Genomic DNA, 19974 nt, shown 5'->3' on the forward strand with positions numbered 1-19974 from the left:
TGCTGGGCCATCAGAGAAGCCCCCCAGTGGTTGTCTTAATATAAAAAGTCTCTGCTTGGAATGAATGTTTACTTATAAATGGCAACCCACTCCAGTATTTTTGCCTAGAGAATCCCATGGACAGAGGAGCCTGGTGGGCTACAGTCCGTGGGGTTGCAAAAAGTCAGACGTGACTGAGCCACTAATGCTATACTACCTCTTAGAACTAATGCTGCATGTTTGAATTTCAGAGAATCTTTTTCTTAGAAGAAACCTGCCTATTTTCTTCCCCTCAGGAATGTTTCATGACATCTCTGTTGCTTGGTGAGTAATCAGACATGAAAACAGGCCCTCAAGAATCAAGCTACGTTTAAGGAAGACTTACTTAGAGGCGTTGGAGAGGACACCATGGAGTGCAAATCTGAGGGGAAAGAAAAATACCAACACAGCTTGAACTTACTGAATAAAATCAAGAACATGAAAGATTTAGCGGAGATGATCGATGTTGTAATCGTTGCGGAAGGGGAGAAGTTCCCTTGCCACAGACTGGTCCTGGCTGCCTTTAGTCCTTATTTCAAAGCCATGTTTACCTGTGGGCTCCTCGAGTGCACCCAGAGAGAGGTGGTGCTCTACGACATCACGGCGGAAAGCGTGGCGGTGATACTACATTACATGTACCACGCGGCTTTGGAGATCAGTAACGCCAACGTGCAGACTGTGGCCATGGCCGCCTACTTCATGCAGATGGAGGAGGTCTTCCAGGTGTGTCAGAAGTACATGATGGCCCACATGGATGCCTCGAACTGTGTCGGCATCTATTATTTTGCAAAGCAGATTGGCGCTGAAGACTTAGCTGATCAGTCGAGGAAATATTTGTATCAGCACTTTGCTGAGGTGAGCTTACACGAAGAGATCCTGGACGTGGAGGTGCACCAGCTCCTGACGCTTATTCAGTCGGACGACCTGAACGTGTCCAGAGAGGAGAGCATTCTGGACCTTGTTCTGAGATGGGTCAATCATCGCCCAGACCAACGCACGGGGCATCTCGTGGAGCTCTTGAAGCAGGTTAGGTTGCAACTGGTCAGCCCTTCCTTTCTGAGACAAGCCCTGCGGAGGAACACAGTGCTCCTGTGCGATGCAAACTGCATCGACCTCATTCAGAACGCGTTCAAAGCCATCAAGACGCCCCAGCCGCACGTCCTGAATCTTCGTTACGGCATGGAGACCACCAGTCTCCTGCTGTGCATTGGCACCAATGCCTCAGGGATCAGGTCAAGACATAGGAACTATGGGGACGCCAGCTTTTGCTATGACCCTGCATCGCGGAAGACCTATTTCATCTCGTCTCCCAAGTACGGGGAAGGTTTGGGCACCGTGTGTGCTGGTGTCGTCATGGAAGACAACGCTATCATCTTGGCTGGGGAAGCCAGCGCCTCTAAACTCTCCAGACAAAAGAGCAAGAACGTTGAAATCTACAGGTTTGTATCTAGCGGTGTGCTTGTAAGTTTGTTTCCATTATCTGGCTTTGACACTGGCAGCCGAAGTTACTGCTGAGAGAGCATGTTTTAAATCACAGGTGTTCTGAATTACCCCACGATCATGTATTTTACATAGAGGTAAAATTCATAATGAAAGCATCCACATTATTTTCCCTCTCTGTTTCATTGTTAAGAATCCGCCTGCGATGCAGGAGACCTGGGTTCGATCCCTAGGTTGGGAAGATCCCCTGGAGAAGGGAAAGGCCCCCCACTCCAGTATTATGGCCTGGAGAATTCCAGGGACGGTATGGTCCATGGGGTCGCAAAGAGTTGGACACGACTGAGTGACTTTCACTTCACTTTCATTGTTAAGAAGGTATAGATGAAGTTGCATGAGTTAGATGTGTATATTTTACAATTCCTCTGTATATTTTCATTCAGTTTTCACTGTTTATCCATATGCTATAATCGCTTTGCTTTTGAAGAGTTGCATATAACTTTTAACAAGAAGAACAGTGACCCCTTTGAGGTGACACTTTCTAGTTCACAATTCAGAGAAGTAAGTAATTTTTTTCTTGACCAAAATATACTATGTATCCTGTCAGTTTTCATTCTGTGCCCTGAGTGAGTGGGTCTTTCCTAAACCTCTTGGAGAAGGAAATGGCAACCCACTCCAGTATTCTTGCCTGGAGAATCCCATGGGCAGAGGAGCCTAAGGGGCTACAGTTCATGGGGTCACAGAGTCAGACACAACTGAGTGACTAACACCCACCTAAATCTCTAATAGTGTAGAACATTGGCAGCCAAAGAATGCTTCAACCTAGAGCTGTAGGAGGACATGGGTGTCTGCTTAGCAGTCGCATCTGTCTAGGTCTTGTACGTGAAAACAGCAGGAATTCAGCCCTGAAATGGACCTGGGTGAATAACTCTGCACGCAGGTCCGCAAGCTCTCCTCACACACCATCCCCTCTCGGGGCCCTCGAGCCGGACTTTCTCAGACTTTTCGCTTGGGAAGTGCTTCTCAACAGCAGAGTGGGGACAGAGAGAGGAGGAGAGGTCTCTCTTTAGCTGTCATCTCCTCGCATTGCTGGACCACTTCAGGCTCCAGTGGGCGCCCCTCACCTCCTCACATTGAAGGCATGTCGCTTCTGCCCAGCAGTGGGGGCAGGCATGGAAACCCTAGACAGTGACTGCCCCTCTAGTCTCTGCCTGCAGTGACAGAGCTGCCCCTGAGCGGGGGCGGATTCGGACCCCAGGTCCCTGGGGGAAAGGGGGCCTGGGTCTCCTGGGGGGAGTCCTCTGGGCCCCTGATGCTGGCTTCCTGTTGCTCTTCCCCTTGGAGCCTCAGGTTCTTTTGGTCTCGGCTTTCTTCCTCAAAGAGATGCAACCCTGCCATCAGAGTTCATTCTTCACAATCTCCAGTCCTCTCAAAGTCTGTGTTTTGATCCTTGAATGTCTCACCTCGTAACTGTCTTCAAAACCCCACTTTCTATTCGTCTAACTACGCACCCTGCGTCCCCTTTCTTCTCTATGTTGAACTCACCCTGTTTCGCGTCACCACAGGCTCTCCCACGCTGGGCAGAATTGAAGTCTCAGTTTCCCTCCTCACTTCCCCCAGTGATGAAACTGTCAGCAAGGCAAATAAAGAGATAATCAGAAGCATTTGCTGTTAGTGTTGCTCAGTTGCTACATCGTATCTCCTTGTGACCCCATGGACGGCAGCATGCCAGGCTCCCCTGTCCTTCACTATGTCCCAGAGCCTGCTCAAACTCATGTCCGTTGAGTCAGTGATGCCATCCAACCATCTCATCCTCTGTCATCCCCTTCTCCTTTGCCCTAAATCTCTCCCAGCATCAGGGTCTTTTCCAATGAGTCAGTTCTTCGCATCAGGTGGCCAAAGTACTGGAGCTTCAGCTTCAGCATCAGTCCTTCCAGTGAATATCCAGGGTTGATTTTCTTTAGAATTGACTGGTTTGATCTCCTTGCAGTCCAAGGGACTGTCAAGAGTCTTCTCCAACACCACAGTTCAGAAGCATCAATTCTTTGGTGCTCAGCCTTCTTTATGGTCCAACTCTCACATCCACACACCACTGGAAAAACCATCGGTTCAGTTCAGTTCAGTTGCTCAGTTGTGTCCAACTCTTTGTGACCCCATGAACCACAGCATGCCAGGCCTCCCTGTTCATCACCAACTCACAGAGTTTACTTAAACTCACATCCATTGAGTCGGTGATGCCATCCAACCGTCTCATCCTCTGTTGTCCCCTTCTCCTTTGCCCTAAATCTTTCCCAGCATCAGGGTCTTTTCAGATGAGTCAGTTCTTCGCATCAGGTGGCCAAAGTATTGGAGTTTCAGCTTCAGCATCAGTCCTTCCAGTGAATATCCAGGGTTGATTTTCTTTAGAATTGACTGGTTGGATCTCCTTGCAGTCCAAGGGACTCTCAAGAGTCTTCTCCAATACCACAGGTTCAAAAGCATCAATTCTTCAGCACTCAGCTTTCTTTATAGTCCAACTCTCACATCCATACATGACTACTGGAAAAACCATAGCTTTGACTAGACAGACCTTTCTTGGCAAAGTAATGTCTGTGCTTTTTAATATGCTAAGTTGGTTATAACTTTTCTTCCAAGGAGCAAGCATCTTTTAATTTCATAGCTGCAGTCACCATCTGCAGTGACTTTGGAGCCCCCAAAAATAAATTCAGCCACTGTTTTCATTGTTTCCCCATCTATTTGTCATGAAGTGATGGGACCAGATGCCACGATCTTAAAACCATACTGGAAAAACCATAGCTTTGACTAGATGGACCTTTGTAGGCAAAGTAACTGTCTCTGCTTTTTAATACACTGCCTAGGTTTGTCATTGTTTTTCTTTCAAAGAGCAAATGTCTTTTAATTTCATGACTGCAGTCACTATTCACAGTGATTTTGGAGCTCAAGAAAATAAAGTCTGTCATGGTTTCCATTGTTTCCCCATCTATTTGCCACGAAATGATGGGACCAGATGCCATGATCTTAGTTTTTTGAATGTTGAGTTTTAAGCCAGCTTTTTCACCCTTCTTGTTTCACTTTCATCAAGAGGCTCTTTAATTCCTCTTCACTTTCTACCATAAGGGTGGTGTCATCTGCATATCTGAGGTTATTGATATTTCTCCCTGCAATCTTGATTCCAGCTTGTGCTTCCAGCCTGGCACTTTGCATGATGTACTCTGCATTTAAGTTAAATAAGCAGGGTGACAATATACAGCCTTGATGTACTCCTTTCCTGATTTTGAAACAGTCCAGTTCAAACTGTTGTTCCATGTCCAGTTCTAACTGTTGCTTCCTGACGTGCATACGGGTTTCTCAGGAGGCAGGTCAGGTGGTTTGGTAGTCTCATCTCACCAAGGGAACATTTCACGCCAAGATAGGCACAATAGAGGACAGAAATGGTGCAGGCCTCACAGAGGCTTGTGACAGGAGCAAGCGGTCTCTGTTTGCATCTCTGCTGTATGACGTCTGCTTCTCACGCTGTTTATCTTTGCAGGATGCCCTGTCTGCCTGTCCTCTGTAGGTCACAGACTTCCATGCAGATATCCTGCCTCTTGACTTAAAAGAGAAAGTAGATTACTCGCACTGCATAGGTTGTTTCTTTTTTAAACACACACCTTCCCATCTCTTTCATCTCGCACGCTTTGGCAGACAAGCCGCTGAGGACGTGTCGTCTTTGGACTCAGCCTCTGAAAAAGTGCCGCGTGGTTTCCCCACTGTCATCTTCTTTGTGACACATCTGAAACAGTAAGCTCTACAGCTTCATCTGGGCGTTTCACCTCCTCGTTCTTAATTCAAAATGCTAAATCAATTACCAAGTCGCCCAGCAAACATGTACTTCCCAACCTTCATGGGATATATTTTTGTTCTTGGCCTCTTAAACCATGTCTCAGAAAACTCAGCTTTTGAAGGTTTGTTTTTTTTTTTTTTAACGTGGACTATTTTTAAGGTCTTTATTGAATGGGGTATAATGTTTCTGTTCTATGTTTTGGCGTTTTGGAGTAAGGCGTGTGGGGTCTTAGCTCCACCACCAGGGATGGAACCCCCATGCCCTGCACTGGAAGGTGAAATCTTAACCACTGGCCCACCAGGGAGGTCCCCCAGACCCCAAACCCCATTTTCCGTCCTACTGACACATTCACCGTCTATTTCAGGAGCCCCCGCCTGTAGACACCCGATCCTCCCTTCTCTAAAATCCCCTACAGTTCAAAGCAGTGGTGAAAATATTGTCTGTGATGTTAGGAACTCTGGTTTCCTGCCTAAAATCACTGAGAAGACGGCTGTCCTGAGGTTTGATAAATGTCAGCGTTCAGTTTGTGACCAGCCAGACAAACTTGAAGGAAAAGAGCAATCTTCTGATTGAAAAGAACAATCTTCTGACTTCCCTGTCCAACCTGAAGTAAAACGTCGTCCTGGGGAAGAATGTAAGAGTTGGTCTAGAACAGCCGGGAAAATGCCTGTAATATGTTCAACTGTCAAATGTTTGATGCAAAATAAGTAACCTATGCTTAGAAGCCGTACTCTGTAAAGAACACACATAATTTTTTTCATCTGTTTCCTAACAGAACTGCTTTTTTTCTTATTTTCCATATTTTTCCTGGGGTTTTTCAGGCATGACTTAGCAATCAAACAACAACAATACGTATCACTATATTATATTGATGTTTCTTTCCTCTCCAATTAGAAGAACCAAATCCTGCTGCTTTGGGTTGGAAAAGAAGCTTGTGTTTCTTTGGCAGGTTGTTTCCATGTTAAATCTAATCCTGGTTCTCTCTCTGTTAATTCACAGGTACCACGACAGAGGAAACCAGTTTTGGGAAAAGTTATGCACTGCAGAATTTCGAGAGCTGTACGCTCTGGGCGCTGTCCGCAACGACCTCTATGTGATAGGAGGACAGATGAAAGTTAAAAACCAGTATCTTATCACAAACTGTGTTGACAAATACTCTGTGGAGCGGGACGCCTGGAAAAGGGTGTCTCCGCTTCCTCTGCAGCTGGCCTGTCATGCGGTGGTAACAGTGAACGATAAGCTCTACGTGATTGGAGGCTGGACCCCTCAGGTTCGGAGAGCTCCTGTGTGCCTACTTGGCATGGCTGCGCTGAGCCTGGCCGCTCTGTTGAAAAACGCTGCAGTTGTTGAATACTAAAAGAGGGTGGCCCACGTCTTTGGTAACATGCTTTTTTTGTTATAGAATATCAGACAAGATTTTATAGTGTGAAAGCAGCTTTGCTGTTGTTTAGTCACTAAGTTGTGTCCGACCCTTATTGACCCCGTGGACCGTAGCCCGCCAGGCTCCTCCGTCCATGGGATTTCCCAGGCGAGAATACTGGGGTGGGTTGCCATTTCCTCCTCCAGGGGGTCTTCCTGGATCAGGGTTCGAATCGTGTCTCCTGCATTAGCAGGCGGGCTCTTTACCACTGAGCCACTTGGGAAGCCTGATAAAGCAGCTTAGGGGAATGAATGTTAAAGTGCATTATTCCAGACCTGACTTCACTCAGTACTTCTGCTGTGTTCCTCAAAACCCGCCCATCCTTGCAGACGATGAAGGAGGCCTGTGCTGAGGGCTTATGTGTGGGAAGCATCTCAGCTCAAGGCAGGAAGCCGGACCCCCACCCCAGTTCTGTCTGCGCTACAGCTGTGTGACCGGGGGCGTGTAACTCTTAGGTCTTTTTATATAAAACTTCTCACTCTAAGTGGGAAATTGAAATACGTATGTGTGATGTCACAGCCGTTTTCACAAGAGGATACTGTGATTTTAAGCCCCTCTGTCTCTGCTGGGCGTCAGCAGAGGGAGAGACCAGAGGCCAGACTGAAGTCCGGCGAGGCAGGGCTGCAGGATGGAGGAGCCCGTGGGCCGGGACCACGGTGGCCCCTTCTCTGCTCTTTGGCGGCCCTGCCAGCGCCTGGGGCTGTCACAGAAGTCTCACCCAGCTGCCTTCTGCCCGGCCATCCAGTGTTTGTAAAAAGATAAATCTCACTAGCTCATTGTCTGTCCCCACACTGTCCTTGTTGTTCAGTCACTAAGTCGTGTCTGAGTCTTTGCAACCCGAAGGACTGCAGCTTGCCAGGCTTCCCTGTCCTTCACTGTCTCCCAGAGTTTGCTCAAACTCTTGGCCGTTGAGTTGGTGATGTCATCCAACTATCTCATCCTCTGCCAGCTTCTTCTCCTCCTGCCCTCAATCTTTCCCAGCATCAGGGTCTTTTCCAATGAGTCGGCTCTTTGCATCAGGTGGCCAAAGGACTGGAGCTTCACACAACATATACTAGTTTTATTTTTGCCTGTATGAGTTCTCCTTTCTCCAGGTTTGCTTCGTGATACATCAGTTGTCTGATACCTCTTTTTGTAAGCATTTCATGAGTTCCATTTTGCCTTTTAGGATGTATCATACTTGTTTTTAAAATTTTAAACTTCACATTTAATACATGTTTTAAGTTCATGCTATGCATCGAAAAGTAACTTAGATTTAATCACAGCTAGTAGCTGAAGCCTGAGAGATTATTTGTAATTAAGCTTTTTCAGAGCTATTCATTACGTAGTTAATTTTGCATGAATGTGCTCCAAAGAAAAGCTTTCCTTCCATTTTTTTAACACTAAAGTAGAGATTAAATACTTAAATTATAAGGAAAAGTAAAACAGTAAAGTCAGTATTTCCTAATTTATAATGTCTTTGAACATGTGACTCTTTCCTAGATAATGAAAGCCTTTGCTAATCTGTACAGAATACGATACATTAAATTGCAAGATAGCCTGTGATTGCAGTATAGTGATTATAACCCTGAGCCAAAACTAATTGCATGACTTTATCATAAGCAAGGAAATTATTTCTGTGTTGAACACCTGCACGAAAACAAAAAGCAACAGACACTTAGTCATCTTTAGCTTGACGTCTTAGAAGTTCCTAATACATTGCAGACAGAAAATATTACTTTACCTGAAGTTTGTTAATGTTCTTGCTGGAAATTTAGGAGTGGGGAGAGCCACATCCACCTGTGTGCCTTCAGCTTCTAATGTCTCTACTCACTTTATATATATATATATCTGGAGAAGGCAGTGGCACCCACTCCAGTGCTCTTGCCTGGAAAATCCCATGGACGGAGGAGCCTGGTGGGCTGCAGTCCATGGGGTTGCTATGAATCGGACACGACTGAGCGACTTCACTTCACATATATATATATATACACACACACACACACACACACACACATTTATTATATATATATTTATATACATTTATTACATATATATAATAAATGGGGCTTCCCTGGTGGCTCAGTGGTAAAGAATCCACCTGCCAATGCAGGACACATGGGTTTGATCCCTGATCCAGGAAGATCCTCTGGAGGAGGAAATGGCAACCCACTGCAGTATTCTTTCCTAGAAAATCCCATGGGCAGAGGAGTTTGGCAGGCTACAGTCCATGGGATCTCAAAGAGTTGGACATGACTCGGCAACTGAATAACAAATGTAAAATAAATACATAAAAATAACTGCAAATAACTTCTATTAATCCATGTGTCTTTAAAAATTAAATTCAAACCACTCCTATACTATGGGATAAAAATACTCTCATTACTAAAACACTCAATTGTTTTTGTAGCTTTGCTCTATTTGGATTATAAAAATGTTATAAAGAAAAATGCCTTATAAATTATTAAAGTTAGTTTCTCACAAGTATTATTTAATCAACCACTATAAAGTTTGGTAAAATAAAACTACACTTTAAATACTGTTCAATAAACCTTGGCTTCATTTTTTAAGGCTTTGCAATGCTTCATTTAAAAAAAAACACTGTATTGTCTTCCTGCTAAAATCACAGATTCTTTGCTAAAACCAACACCTTACCCCCATTAGCACAGAATATAAATCCCTCCTCTATTGACAGTGTACTTATAATCCCAAGCCTTGGGATTTGGAGTGTCTGTGAATATAAGTCACTGTAGTTAACCTCTATTTATCTTGTTGGCTGTCTGCTTTGATTAATTGCACTCATGTGCTCACAAAGATCTCTAAATGGGCTGTTATTATATTGGCTGTCATATTTCATATAGATGGATCTTCCTGACGAAGAACCTGATCGATTGAGCAACAAGCTGTTGAGATACGACCCCAGCCAAGACCAATGGACGGAACGGGCGCCCATGAAGTATTCAAAGTACCGGTTCAGCACAGCCGTGGTCAACAGTGAGATTTATGTTTTGGGTAAGGAGAAGCTAAATGACTCCTTTTATTTTTCTCAGCAGTTTGCCTCCATGAAAATGAAATATTCTTCCTTCTCGCATCCCACTTCAACTACACACACCATTAGCCCCCGATTTTCTTTTATTTTCTAGAGCACAGTCAGATAAGATTACATGAAAGTCCACTAATGTGTTGAAAGCAAGTTTACTTTTATCGAATTTTTAAGTCATCTGGAATCCAAGAACAGTAGGGATACATCCTAATATACCCACCAGGTAAAATGCTGTGAAAAGGCAATGAGCCTTTGGCCACCTTACATGGATCAAAACATAGGCTTTTACAACCAACTGGTTCTCTGCACTAATTAAAGAGACTCATGTGCTCTTTAGAGGGTAAAAAAAAAAAAAAATGCCACCGGTTATGCCAGTCCTCTTCACTTTGCCTCACTCACCAGAATTCTACTAAGGTGTTATCAGATGATGTTTTATCTGAATGCACTTGCCCCTTACCTTTGGAATGAGTGTGTGTGGTCTTACACTGGCCAGTAGGGGTTGGTGAGAGGCTGGTTCTTTCCGACTGAGGCGGGTCCAAAGACTCCAGGGCATCCTTGGTGCCTCCGTGTCCATCCCAGTCCTCGCCTAAGCTGCTTCCCTCCTCCTAATTCACCCTCCGCCAGCCTGCCGTCCCCCTCCCGTGGGCATGGGAAGACAAGGGCTGAGATAGGCTGAGTGCACTGGTAAAATGATTCCGATTCTTTATTTCAACCCCTTCTGCAATGCTGGCCAACTGGCAAAAATAATGGGTAACAGAGAAATGGCAAAAAAAAAAAAAAGAAAAAGAAATATGGGCTGAAAGCAAACCACGTCTTTGAGTAGCTTTTTTTTTTTTAAAGCTAAATGGAAGCCATTATCTCTTGGCTGTGTGCACAGCATGAAACAAAATAATTAATGCATTGCAACATTAATAGTTGTGTGATTTTAAGAACAAGAACATTATGCCACATGATTTATGACTGCCTCAGTTAGGAGACTCACTTGAGATTATAATTGAGTTTTTCCTCTGGGTATACATTTGTTGCTTTGGTTGTAACTATCTGCAGTGCCATCTCCAGTAGTGATAACATCTAAACTAGGATCAATCTCCTGGGATTGATGTATATGGAACTCAAGGCGCAAAGGGCCGATCTACTAATTATATTAAAGCTGGAGGCAGTGGAAAGTGGGATAAAAGTGATTGTTGGTGGAAGCACAGTGAGATTCCCAGCCCCTCCCCAGTGTGAAAACACAACTAGACTAAATGTGAAGTAAAACCAACAGTGTCATTTTTGTAAATTGTATGGAAAGGACCAGATGGTCAATACAGAAACCAAATTGATTATATTCTTTGCAGCTAAAGATGGAGAAATTATATACAGTCAGCAAAAACAAGACGTGGAGCTGACTGTGGCTCAGATCATGAGCTCCTTATTGCAAAATTCAGACTTAAACTGAAGAAAGTAGGAAAAACCACTAGGCAATTCAAGTAGGACCTAAATAAAATCCCTTATGATTATACAGTGAAAGTGATGAATAGATTCAAGGGATTAGATCTGATAGAGTGCCTGAAGAACTATGGACAGAGGTTCCTAACATTGTACAGGAGGCGGAGACCAAAACCATCCCAAAGAAAAAGAAATGCAAGAAGGCAAAATGGTTATCTGAGGAGTTTTTAGAAACAGCTGAGAAAAGAAGGGAAGCAAAAGGCAAAGGAGGAAGAAAAAGATATACCCAACTGAATGCAGAGTTCCAAAGAATAGCTAGGAGAGATAAGAAAGCCTTCTTAAGTGAACAATGCAAAGAAATAGAGGAAAATAGTAGAAAGGGAAAGACTAGCGATCTCTTCAAGAAAATTAGAGATACCAAGGGAACATTTCATGCAAAGATAGGCTCGATAAAGGACAGAAATGGTATGGACCTAACAGAAGCAGAAGATATAAAGAAGTGGTGGCAAGAATACACAGAAGAGTGCTCGCTTCGGCAGCACATACACTAAAATTGGAACGATACAGAGAAGATTAGCATGGCCCCTGCGCAAGGATGACACGCAAATTCGTGAAGCGTTCCATATTTTTGGCAGGGGGATAGACGTCACTTACTCTTCATTGAACTCTCTTTTTACTGAAAACAGGTGTTGAGAGAAAAAAGAATCCCTCCCTGGATGGAGGTGGCCCTGATCCCCATGACAGGAAAACCAAGTCTATACCCAGGATTGTATCTTTTTACCACTCCTTGTCAACTGGTGCGGCCAGTGCAGAACTTGGAACTAGGCAAAGAAGAACTGATTGGAACTATGGAACAGCTCTTCATGAATGTTGCCATCTTCGAGGATGAGGTTCTGGCCGGAGTCACCACGCACCAGGAGCTCTTCCCTCACAGCCTGCTGAGTGTGATCGCCAACTTCATCCCTTTCTCAGATCACAACCAGAGCCCGAGAAACATGTACCAGTGCCAGATGGGTAAGCAGACCATGGGCTTTCCACTTCTTACTTTTCAAGATCGATCAGATAATAAACTGTATCGTCTTCAGACTCCACAGAGCCCTTTAGTAAGACCGTACATGTATGATTATTATGACATGGATAACTATCCAATTGGAACAAATGCCATTGTTGCTGTTATCTCTTACACTGGCTACGATATGGAAGATGCCATGATTCTGAATAAGGCCTCTTGGGAACGAGGCTTTGCCCATGGGAGTGTCTACAAGTCTGAATTCATAGATCTGTCTGAAAAAATTAAACAAGGAGATGATAGTCTGGTCTTTGGAGTCAAACCTGGAGACCCACGGGTTCTGCAGAAGTTGGACGATGATGGATTGCCCTTTATTGGGGCACAGCTGAAGTATGGAGATCCATATTACAGCTACCTAAACCTCAACACCGGCGAAGGCTTTGTGACGTGCTATAAGAGTAAAGAAAACTGTGTTGTGGATAACATCAAAGTGTGCAGCAATGATACCGGAAATGGCAAGTTCAAGTGTGTGTGCATCACGATGCGAGTCCCCCGGAACCCAACAATTGGGGATAAGTTCGCCAGTCGTCACAGGCAGAAGGGCATCTTGAGTAGGCTGTGGCCAGTGGAGGACATGCCATTCACCGAGAGCAGGATGGTCCCTGACATTCTGTTCAACCCCCATGGTTTTCCATCCCGCATGACCATAGGCATGCTGATCGAGAGCATGGCTGGCAAGTCCACAGCTCTGCATGGGCTCTGCCACGACGCGACCCCCTTCACCTTCTCAGAGGAGAACTCAGCCCTGGAGTACTTTGGCGAGATGCTGAAGGCCGCTGGCTACAACTACTATGGCACCAAGAGGTTGTACAGCGGCATTAGTGGGCTGGAGCTAGAAGCAGACATCTTCATAGGCGTGGTATATTACCAGCGTTTACGCCACATGGTCTCCGACAAATTCCAAGTGAGGACCACAGGAGCCCGAGACAAAGTCACTAACCAGCCTATAGTGGGGAGAAACGTCCAGGGTGGAATCCGCTTTGGGGAGATGGAGCGGGACGCCCTTTTAGCTCATGGTACATCTTTTCTCCTCCATGACCGCCTCTTCAACTGCTCGGATCGGTCAGTGGCCCACGTATGTGTGAAGTGTGGCAGTCTGCTCTCCCCGCTGTTGGAGAAGCCGCCCCCATCGTGGTCCGCCCTGCGCAACAGGAAGTACAACTGTGCCCTGTGTAACCGCAGTGACACCATCGACACCGTCTCCGTGCCTTACGTCTTTCGGTATTTAGTAGCTGAACTGGCAGCTATGAACATCAAAGTGAAGCTGGACATCGTTTAACCTGACGCAGGTCTTTTGGGTCAAGACTGCTATCGGATTAAAACAAGATGTCGTTCTGGTGAGGCTATTAATAGTTATTACTCTGGAGTTTTTCATGGTTGTCAGAGCTCTCAATCAAGACCTGGCCACTCAGAAGGCAGACTTTCTCAATTGCTCTAGTATAACTACTGAAGGTGACTTTCAGTATGTTTATTCTTTAAAAATCATATGCTGACAAATAAAAGGATATTCAGGGGAAAGTGTTTAACCCCAGGTTCTCTGCATCCTGCTTTCAGCAGGCAGTGACTGTCAAACATCTATCTGTCCATGTAGAGCAGAGCAGTTCAATATAAACACAGTGTAAGCATCTATGTAATTTTATATTTTCTTACATTAAAAAATAGAAGGTAGAAATTTTTAACAGCTTTATTGAAGTATATGTTTACACAAAAAGTGCACATTTAATGTATATAATTAAGTGGGTTTGAACATAAGCACACACCTGTGAATGATCACAACAGTCATGGTAATAAACATCACCTCCAAGTTTCAAAATAAATAAATAAATAAATAAATAAAAAGAATACACAGAAGAACTGTACAAAAAAGATCGTCACGACCCAGATAATCACAATGGTGTGATCACTCACCTAGAGCCAGACATCCTGGAATGTGAAGTCAAGTGGGCCTAGGAAGCATGACTACAAACAAAGCTAGTGGAGGTGATAGAATTCCAGTTGAGCTATTTCAAATCCTAAAAGGTGATGCAATATGCCAGCAAATTTGGAAAACTCAGCAGTGGCCACAGGACTTGAAAAGGTCAGTTTTCATTCCAATCCCAAAGAAAGGCAATGCCAAAGAATATTCAAACTACTGCACAATTGTGCTCATTTCACATGCTAGCAAGGTAATCCTTAACATCCTTCACCCAGGCTTCAACAGTACATGAACCAAGAACTTGCAGATGTACAAGCAGGATTTAGAAAAGGCAGAGGAACCAGAGATCAAATTGCCAACATCCATTAGATCATAGAAAAAGCAAGGGAATTCCAGAAGAACATCTATTTATGCTTCATTGACTATGCTAAAGCCTTTGACCATGTGGATCACAACAAACTGTGGAAAATTCTTAAAGAGATGGAAATACCAGACCACTTTACCTGCCTCCTGAGAAACCTGTATGCAACAGTTAGAAAAAAAGCAACATTTAGAACCAGACATGGAACAACAGACTTGTTCAAAATTGGGAAAGGAGTACATCTTCTGTATATTGTCACCCTGCTTATTTAATTTCTATGCAGAGTACATCATGTGAAATGCCAGGCCAGATGAATCACAAGCTGGAATCAAGATTGCTGGGAGAAACATCAACAATCTGAGATATGCAGATGATACCACTCTAACAGCAGAAAGAGAAGAGGAACTAAAGAGCCGTTTGATGAAGGTGAAAGAAGAGAGTGAAAAAGCTGGCTTAAAACTCAACATTTAAAAAACTTAAGATCATAGCATCCAGTCCCATCACTTCATAGCAAATAGATGAGGGAAAAAACAGAAACAGTGACAGATTTTATTTTCTTGTCCAAAATCACTGTGGACAGTGACTGCAGCCATGAAATTAAAAGACGTTTGCTCCTTGGAAAAATGCTATGACAAACCTAGACAGTGTATAACAAAGCAGAGATATCACCTTGCCAACAAAGGTCCATCTAGTCAAAGCTATGGTTTTTCCAGTAATCACGTATGGACGTGAGAGTTGGACCATAAAGAAGGCTGAGCACCAAAGGATTTGATGCTTTTGAGCTGTGTTGCTGAAGAAGACTCTTGAGAGTTCCTAGGACAACAAGGAGATCAAAACAGTCAATCCTAAAAGAAATCAACCTTGAATATTCAGTGGAAGGATGGATGCTGAAGCTCCAATTCTTTGGCCACCTGAGGCAAACAGCCGATTCATTGGAAAAGACCCTGGTGCTGGGAAAGATTGAGGGTGGGAAGAGAGAGGGACGACAGAGGATGAGATGCTTGGATGGCATCTCTGACTCAATGGACATGAGTTTGAGCAAGCTCCAGGAGATAGTGAAGGACAGGGAAGCCTGATGTGCTGCAGTCCATGGGGTCACTAAGAGTCAGACATGACTTAGCAACTGAACACATGCTCCTTAGTTCAAGGATTGTCCATGGACCAGATGCTTCTGGAGGTCATCTGGAGAACCTCAGTTTAAGATCCCTAATGGGTGTTTGTCCAGTTCTGTTTACTTTCTGAAACTCTTTGAAAATGTTCATTTAAATTAGATGAACATCTAACATTAGATCTAAATCAGCAATCTTCCATTTCAGTGTATTTTTTCTGAGACTCGTTTTTCAGATTAGAGTCCATTTACAAAAAGAATTGTTTGCTGTTCAGTCGCCAAGTCGTGTCTGACTCTGCAGTTCCATGGACTATAGCCCACCAGGTTCCTCTGTCCATGGTATTAACCCAGCAAGAATATTGGAGTGGGTTGTCATTTCCTTCTCCAGGGGATCTTCCTGACCCAAGGATCGAACCCAGGTCTCTTGTGTTGGCAGGCAAATTCTTTACCACTGAGCCACCAGGGTATAGTACAAAAAAAGAGGACAACGTTTTCTGTACCTTAACTCTTGGGTGCATCCAAGAAAATTGAACGTTTCCCAGAGTCTATGTTTAAAGTCTCCTACTGATTCACCTTTATGGGTGTTTGCATTTTGAATCTTTGTATTATTGTTACTTGTCCAGCACCACTTAGATGATCACATGGACAAGGTCTTTGTCTGCAAAAGGTTTATCATCTTATTTACAGGATAAAACTACCTTTAAGTGAGTAGACAATTCAGCTTTGCAGTCTGAGTTCACAGTAGTGCAGAAACTTTTCCTGGCGTTGGAAATTGAGAGAGTCTGTACAGCTACATTTTCCAGATAACTGATGCCAGCATCTTTACCATTTTACTTGTTTGGCTGTGTCGGGCCTTAGTTGTGTCATTTGGGATCTTTCCTTGAGGCGCGTGGACTCTAATTGTGGCTCACGGGCTCAGCATTACAACGCATGGGCTTGGATGTCCCACGACAGGTGGGATCTTAGTTCCACCACCAGGGATGGAACCTGCATTCCCCTGCAATGCATGGTGCATTCTTTTTGTTTGTTTTTCAGAGTTTTCAAAATTATTTTCTTTCATGTGTTTCCATAGTATTTATGTAAGTTTTCCATTTCATTTTTCAGATGATATTTATGCAAAATTTGGTAAGATTCTCTGAGAAATCTTTGTTCCTTTCTTTTTAAAAATTAATTAATTTTAATTTGAGGATAATTACTTTACAATATTGTGGTGGTTTTTGCCATCCATCAACACGAATCATTCACAGGTGCACGTGTGTCCACTGGATCACCAGGGAAGTCCCAATGCCAGCACCTTTAAGTGTGAAATTTTGGCAACATTTCTAACTAGAAAAAAAAATGTTTTTAAGTTATCACATTCTTCTCTATGTCATGAGAAATTACTTTGAGAGAAAGTAATAATCACTGAAGAATTACTAGATGCCAGGTGCTATTTCCACGTACGGTCTCAGTTGTCACAGTAGCCTAGAAGGGAAGGTCTTCGTTTACTTTTATCACCCAAACAGTGTGATTAAATCCGGAATTCGGACCCAAATCTGTCCCATTTCAAAGCTAAAATAACTTTTAAAAGTGACTCGGCCATTATGAGCAGCAAAATCGCGCTCCCTGCGTGTGCGCGCTGTCCCCCGGTTACAAAGGACGGCTTCTGCTGGCTGGGCATCTCGCTGGTCCTTCCTTTCCCTTCGCTGCTGTTACGGTTTCTTCACTTCCCACTGCTGTGACGCCCCACATACAAGGCATGCAAACGACTCACCTGCAGGTTGCCCACGTCAGCCGTTGTGCAGATGCACAGACTGTACTGATACGTTCACTGGGGCCAGTAGGCCACGTGTCTTTAGTACAGACTCCAGGTTTTGCAGAGTAAAGCTCCAATGCCCGTCACGGGCCCGCTGCTGCCTCTGTTCGGGGTTTGCACCCGTGTTCTGGGCGCGCAGTCTGGCCTCTGTCACGTGAGGGCGACTGTTACAGAGCTGGAGTCACGGGGACTGGAAAACCTCAAAGCTAACTGCCGCAGGGAGAGAGGCAGTCACAAGGGGCAATCTGGGCTCTCAGATCCACGGCCCTCATCTTCACCTCATTATGTTTGTGTAAGTCTTCTGAGTTAATCCCATCCGTACAAAGACTCCCCAAGTGTCTTCTTTGCTGAAACAAAGTTCCTCCTATCCTGTAAATTATGAACACCCTATGATTTCCCTGGTGGCTCAGACGGTAAAGTGTCTGCCTATAATGCGGGAGACCCGGGTTCGATCCCTGGGTTGGGAAGATCCCCTGGAGAAGAGAATGGCTACCCACTCCAGTATTCTTGCCTGGAGAACCCCATGGACGGAGGAGCCTGGCGGGCTGCAGTCCATGGGGTCACAAAGAGTCAGACACGAGTGAGTGACCCCACTTTATGATTTCCAGCAAGTTGGTTCACTTCTCCGAGTCTGTTTTTCATTCATAAAACGAGGCACTTAAGGGAGATGAACACTACTGTGTGTTCAGGTGCCCAATATACAGCAGAGATGGTGATTATTATCACTTGAAATAAGTGGGGGGTGGGGGGGAGGGCTCCCTCGGCGGTCCAGTGGTTAAGGCTTCTCACTTCCCATGCAGGGGGCGTGGGTCTGGTCCCTGGTCAGGGAACTAACATCCATGTGCCTCACAGCGCAACCAAAAACAAACAAAACAACACAACAGCAAAATACGTGTGTGTGTCAGTGCATTAGTCGCCCAGTCGTGCCCGACTCTTTGTGGCCCCTTGGACTGTAGCCCACCAGGCTCCTCTGTCCATGGGATTCTCCAGGCAAGAATCCTGGAGCCGGTTGCTATTTCCTTCTCCAGGGGATCTTCCCCACCCAGGGATCGAACCCAGGTCTCCTGCATTGCAGGCGGGTTCTTTACTCTCTGAGCCACCAATTGAAAACTGTGTTTTAAAAAAAGTGGCAGGGGGTGCCCTTACACTGTAGTGTCCTAACATGGCCCCAAATTCTTTCCTACCTTCAGAAGCGTGAGGTATTCCAGCTCCTGCCCCGGCAGGTCTCCATGCTGGGCTCGCGGCCCACGGAGGGGGCATCCTTGTGCTGGGGTCACCTGTTCCCAGGCCTTCGGAGTCAAAGGACCCCCTCTTTCTACTCTCTTCCCGCCCTCCCTTCACGGACACGGACACGCATTCTCCTCCCGTCCTCCCCTCACAGACACGCGCTCTCCCGTCCTCCCGTCACGGACACTCACTCTCTTCACGTCCTCCTGTCACGGACACGCGCTCTCCTCCGTCCTCCCCTCACAGATACATGCTCTCTTCACGTCCTCCCCTCGCGGACACGCGCTCTCCTCCCGTCCTCCCCTCGCGGACACGCGCTCTCCTCCCGTCCTCCCCTCGCGGACACGCGCTCTCCTCCCGTCCTCCCCTCGCGGACACGTGCTCTCCTCCCGTACTCCCCTCGCGGACACGCACTCTCCCGTCCTCCCCTCACGGACACGCGCTCTTTCCCTGCGTCCTCCCCTCAATGGACACCCGCTCCTTCCCGTCCTCCCCCTCGCGACCACGTGCTCTCCCGTTCCTCCCGTATGGGACACGCACTCTCATTCACGTCCTCCCCTCGCGGACCACGCTACCTCTTCACCGTCCTCCCCTCACGGACACGCCTTCTCCTCCCGCCCTCCCATCACCGGACACACGCCAGCCTCTCCCGTCCTTCCCCTCACGGACATGCGCTTCTCCTCCGCCCTCCCCTCACGGACACCTGGTTTGCTTCTCCTCCCGTCCTCCCCCTCGCGGACACGCTGCTCTTCCCGTCCTCCCGTCTATGGACACCGTGCAAAAAACCTCTCCCGGTCCCTCCCCACATACGGAACATTTATGGCGCCTCTCCCTCCCGCCCCCTTCCCCCTATACGGACAACGTGCTCTCCTTCCGTCCTCCCCTCGCGCGGACACGTCTCTCCCGTCCTCCCGTCATGGACACGCACTCTGTTCACTGTCTTCCCTCCACGCGACCACGCGCTCTCCTGCGTCCTCCCCTCCGGACACGCCGCTCTCCCGCCCTCCCCTCACGGACACGCAGCTCTCCTCCCCGTCTTCCCCTCTGCGGACACGTGCTCCCCGTCCTCCCGCATGGACACGCACTGCTCTTCACGTCCTCCCCTCACGGACATGCGCTCTCCTCCGCCCTCCCCTCACGGACACGTGCTCTCCTCCCGTCCTCCCCTCGCGGACACGTGCTCTCCCGTCCTCCCGTCATGGACACGCACTCTCTTCACGTCCTCCCCTCACGGACACGCGCTCTCCTGCGTCCTCCCCTCACGGACACGCGCTCTCCTCCCGCCCTCCCATCACGGACACGCACTCTCCCGTCCTCCCGTCACGGACATGCGCTCTCCTCCGCCCTCCCC

General features: G+C 46.2%; 2 protein-coding genes and 1 non-coding gene across 3 annotated transcripts in view; all 3 read left to right on the forward strand.

The window, feature by feature from the left end:
* Positions 1-19974, forward strand: part of KBTBD12 (kelch repeat and BTB domain containing 12) — a 55629-nt gene that overhangs the window by 9415 nt on the left and 26240 nt on the right. Inside the window, exons 2-4 of the mRNA XM_043442745.1 lie at positions 276-1457; positions 6278-6548; positions 9539-9689. Of these exons, the coding sequence (XP_043298680.1) occupies positions 388-1457; positions 6278-6548; positions 9539-9689 (1492 nt within the window). The 5' untranslated portion in view covers positions 276-387. The remainder of the gene's footprint in view (positions 1-275; positions 1458-6277; positions 6549-9538; positions 9690-19974) is intronic.
* On the forward strand, positions 10820-14045 carry LOC122424589 (DNA-directed RNA polymerase I subunit RPA2-like). Its single transcript, XM_043442562.1, has 2 exons — positions 10820-10918; positions 11835-14045. Exons 1-2 carry the CDS (start codon positions 10820-10822, stop codon positions 13494-13496), a joined length of 1761 nt encoding a protein of 586 aa, XP_043298497.1. The 3' UTR covers positions 13497-14045.
* Positions 11672-11778, forward strand: LOC122425252. Its single transcript, XR_006264788.1, has one exon. It is a non-coding gene; the product is annotated as a U6 spliceosomal RNA (small nuclear RNA).

Source organism: Cervus canadensis, chromosome 22, assembly GCF_019320065.1.
Source record: "Cervus canadensis isolate Bull #8, Minnesota chromosome 22, ASM1932006v1, whole genome shotgun sequence".
NCBI lineage: Eukaryota > Metazoa > Chordata > Mammalia > Artiodactyla > Cervidae > Cervus > Cervus canadensis.

What these genes read in the sequence shown, in the direction of transcription:
- LOC122424589 (XM_043442562.1), top strand. Translation starts at nt 10,820, where the DNA reads ATGTATATGGAACTCAAGGCGCAAAGGGCCGATCTACTAATTATATTA. An exon ending in TGATTGTTGGTGGAAGCACA is followed by an intron (nt 10,919 to 11,834) that starts GTGAGATTCCCA and finishes TACTGAAAACAG; the next exon opens with GTGTTGAGAGAAAAAAGAAT.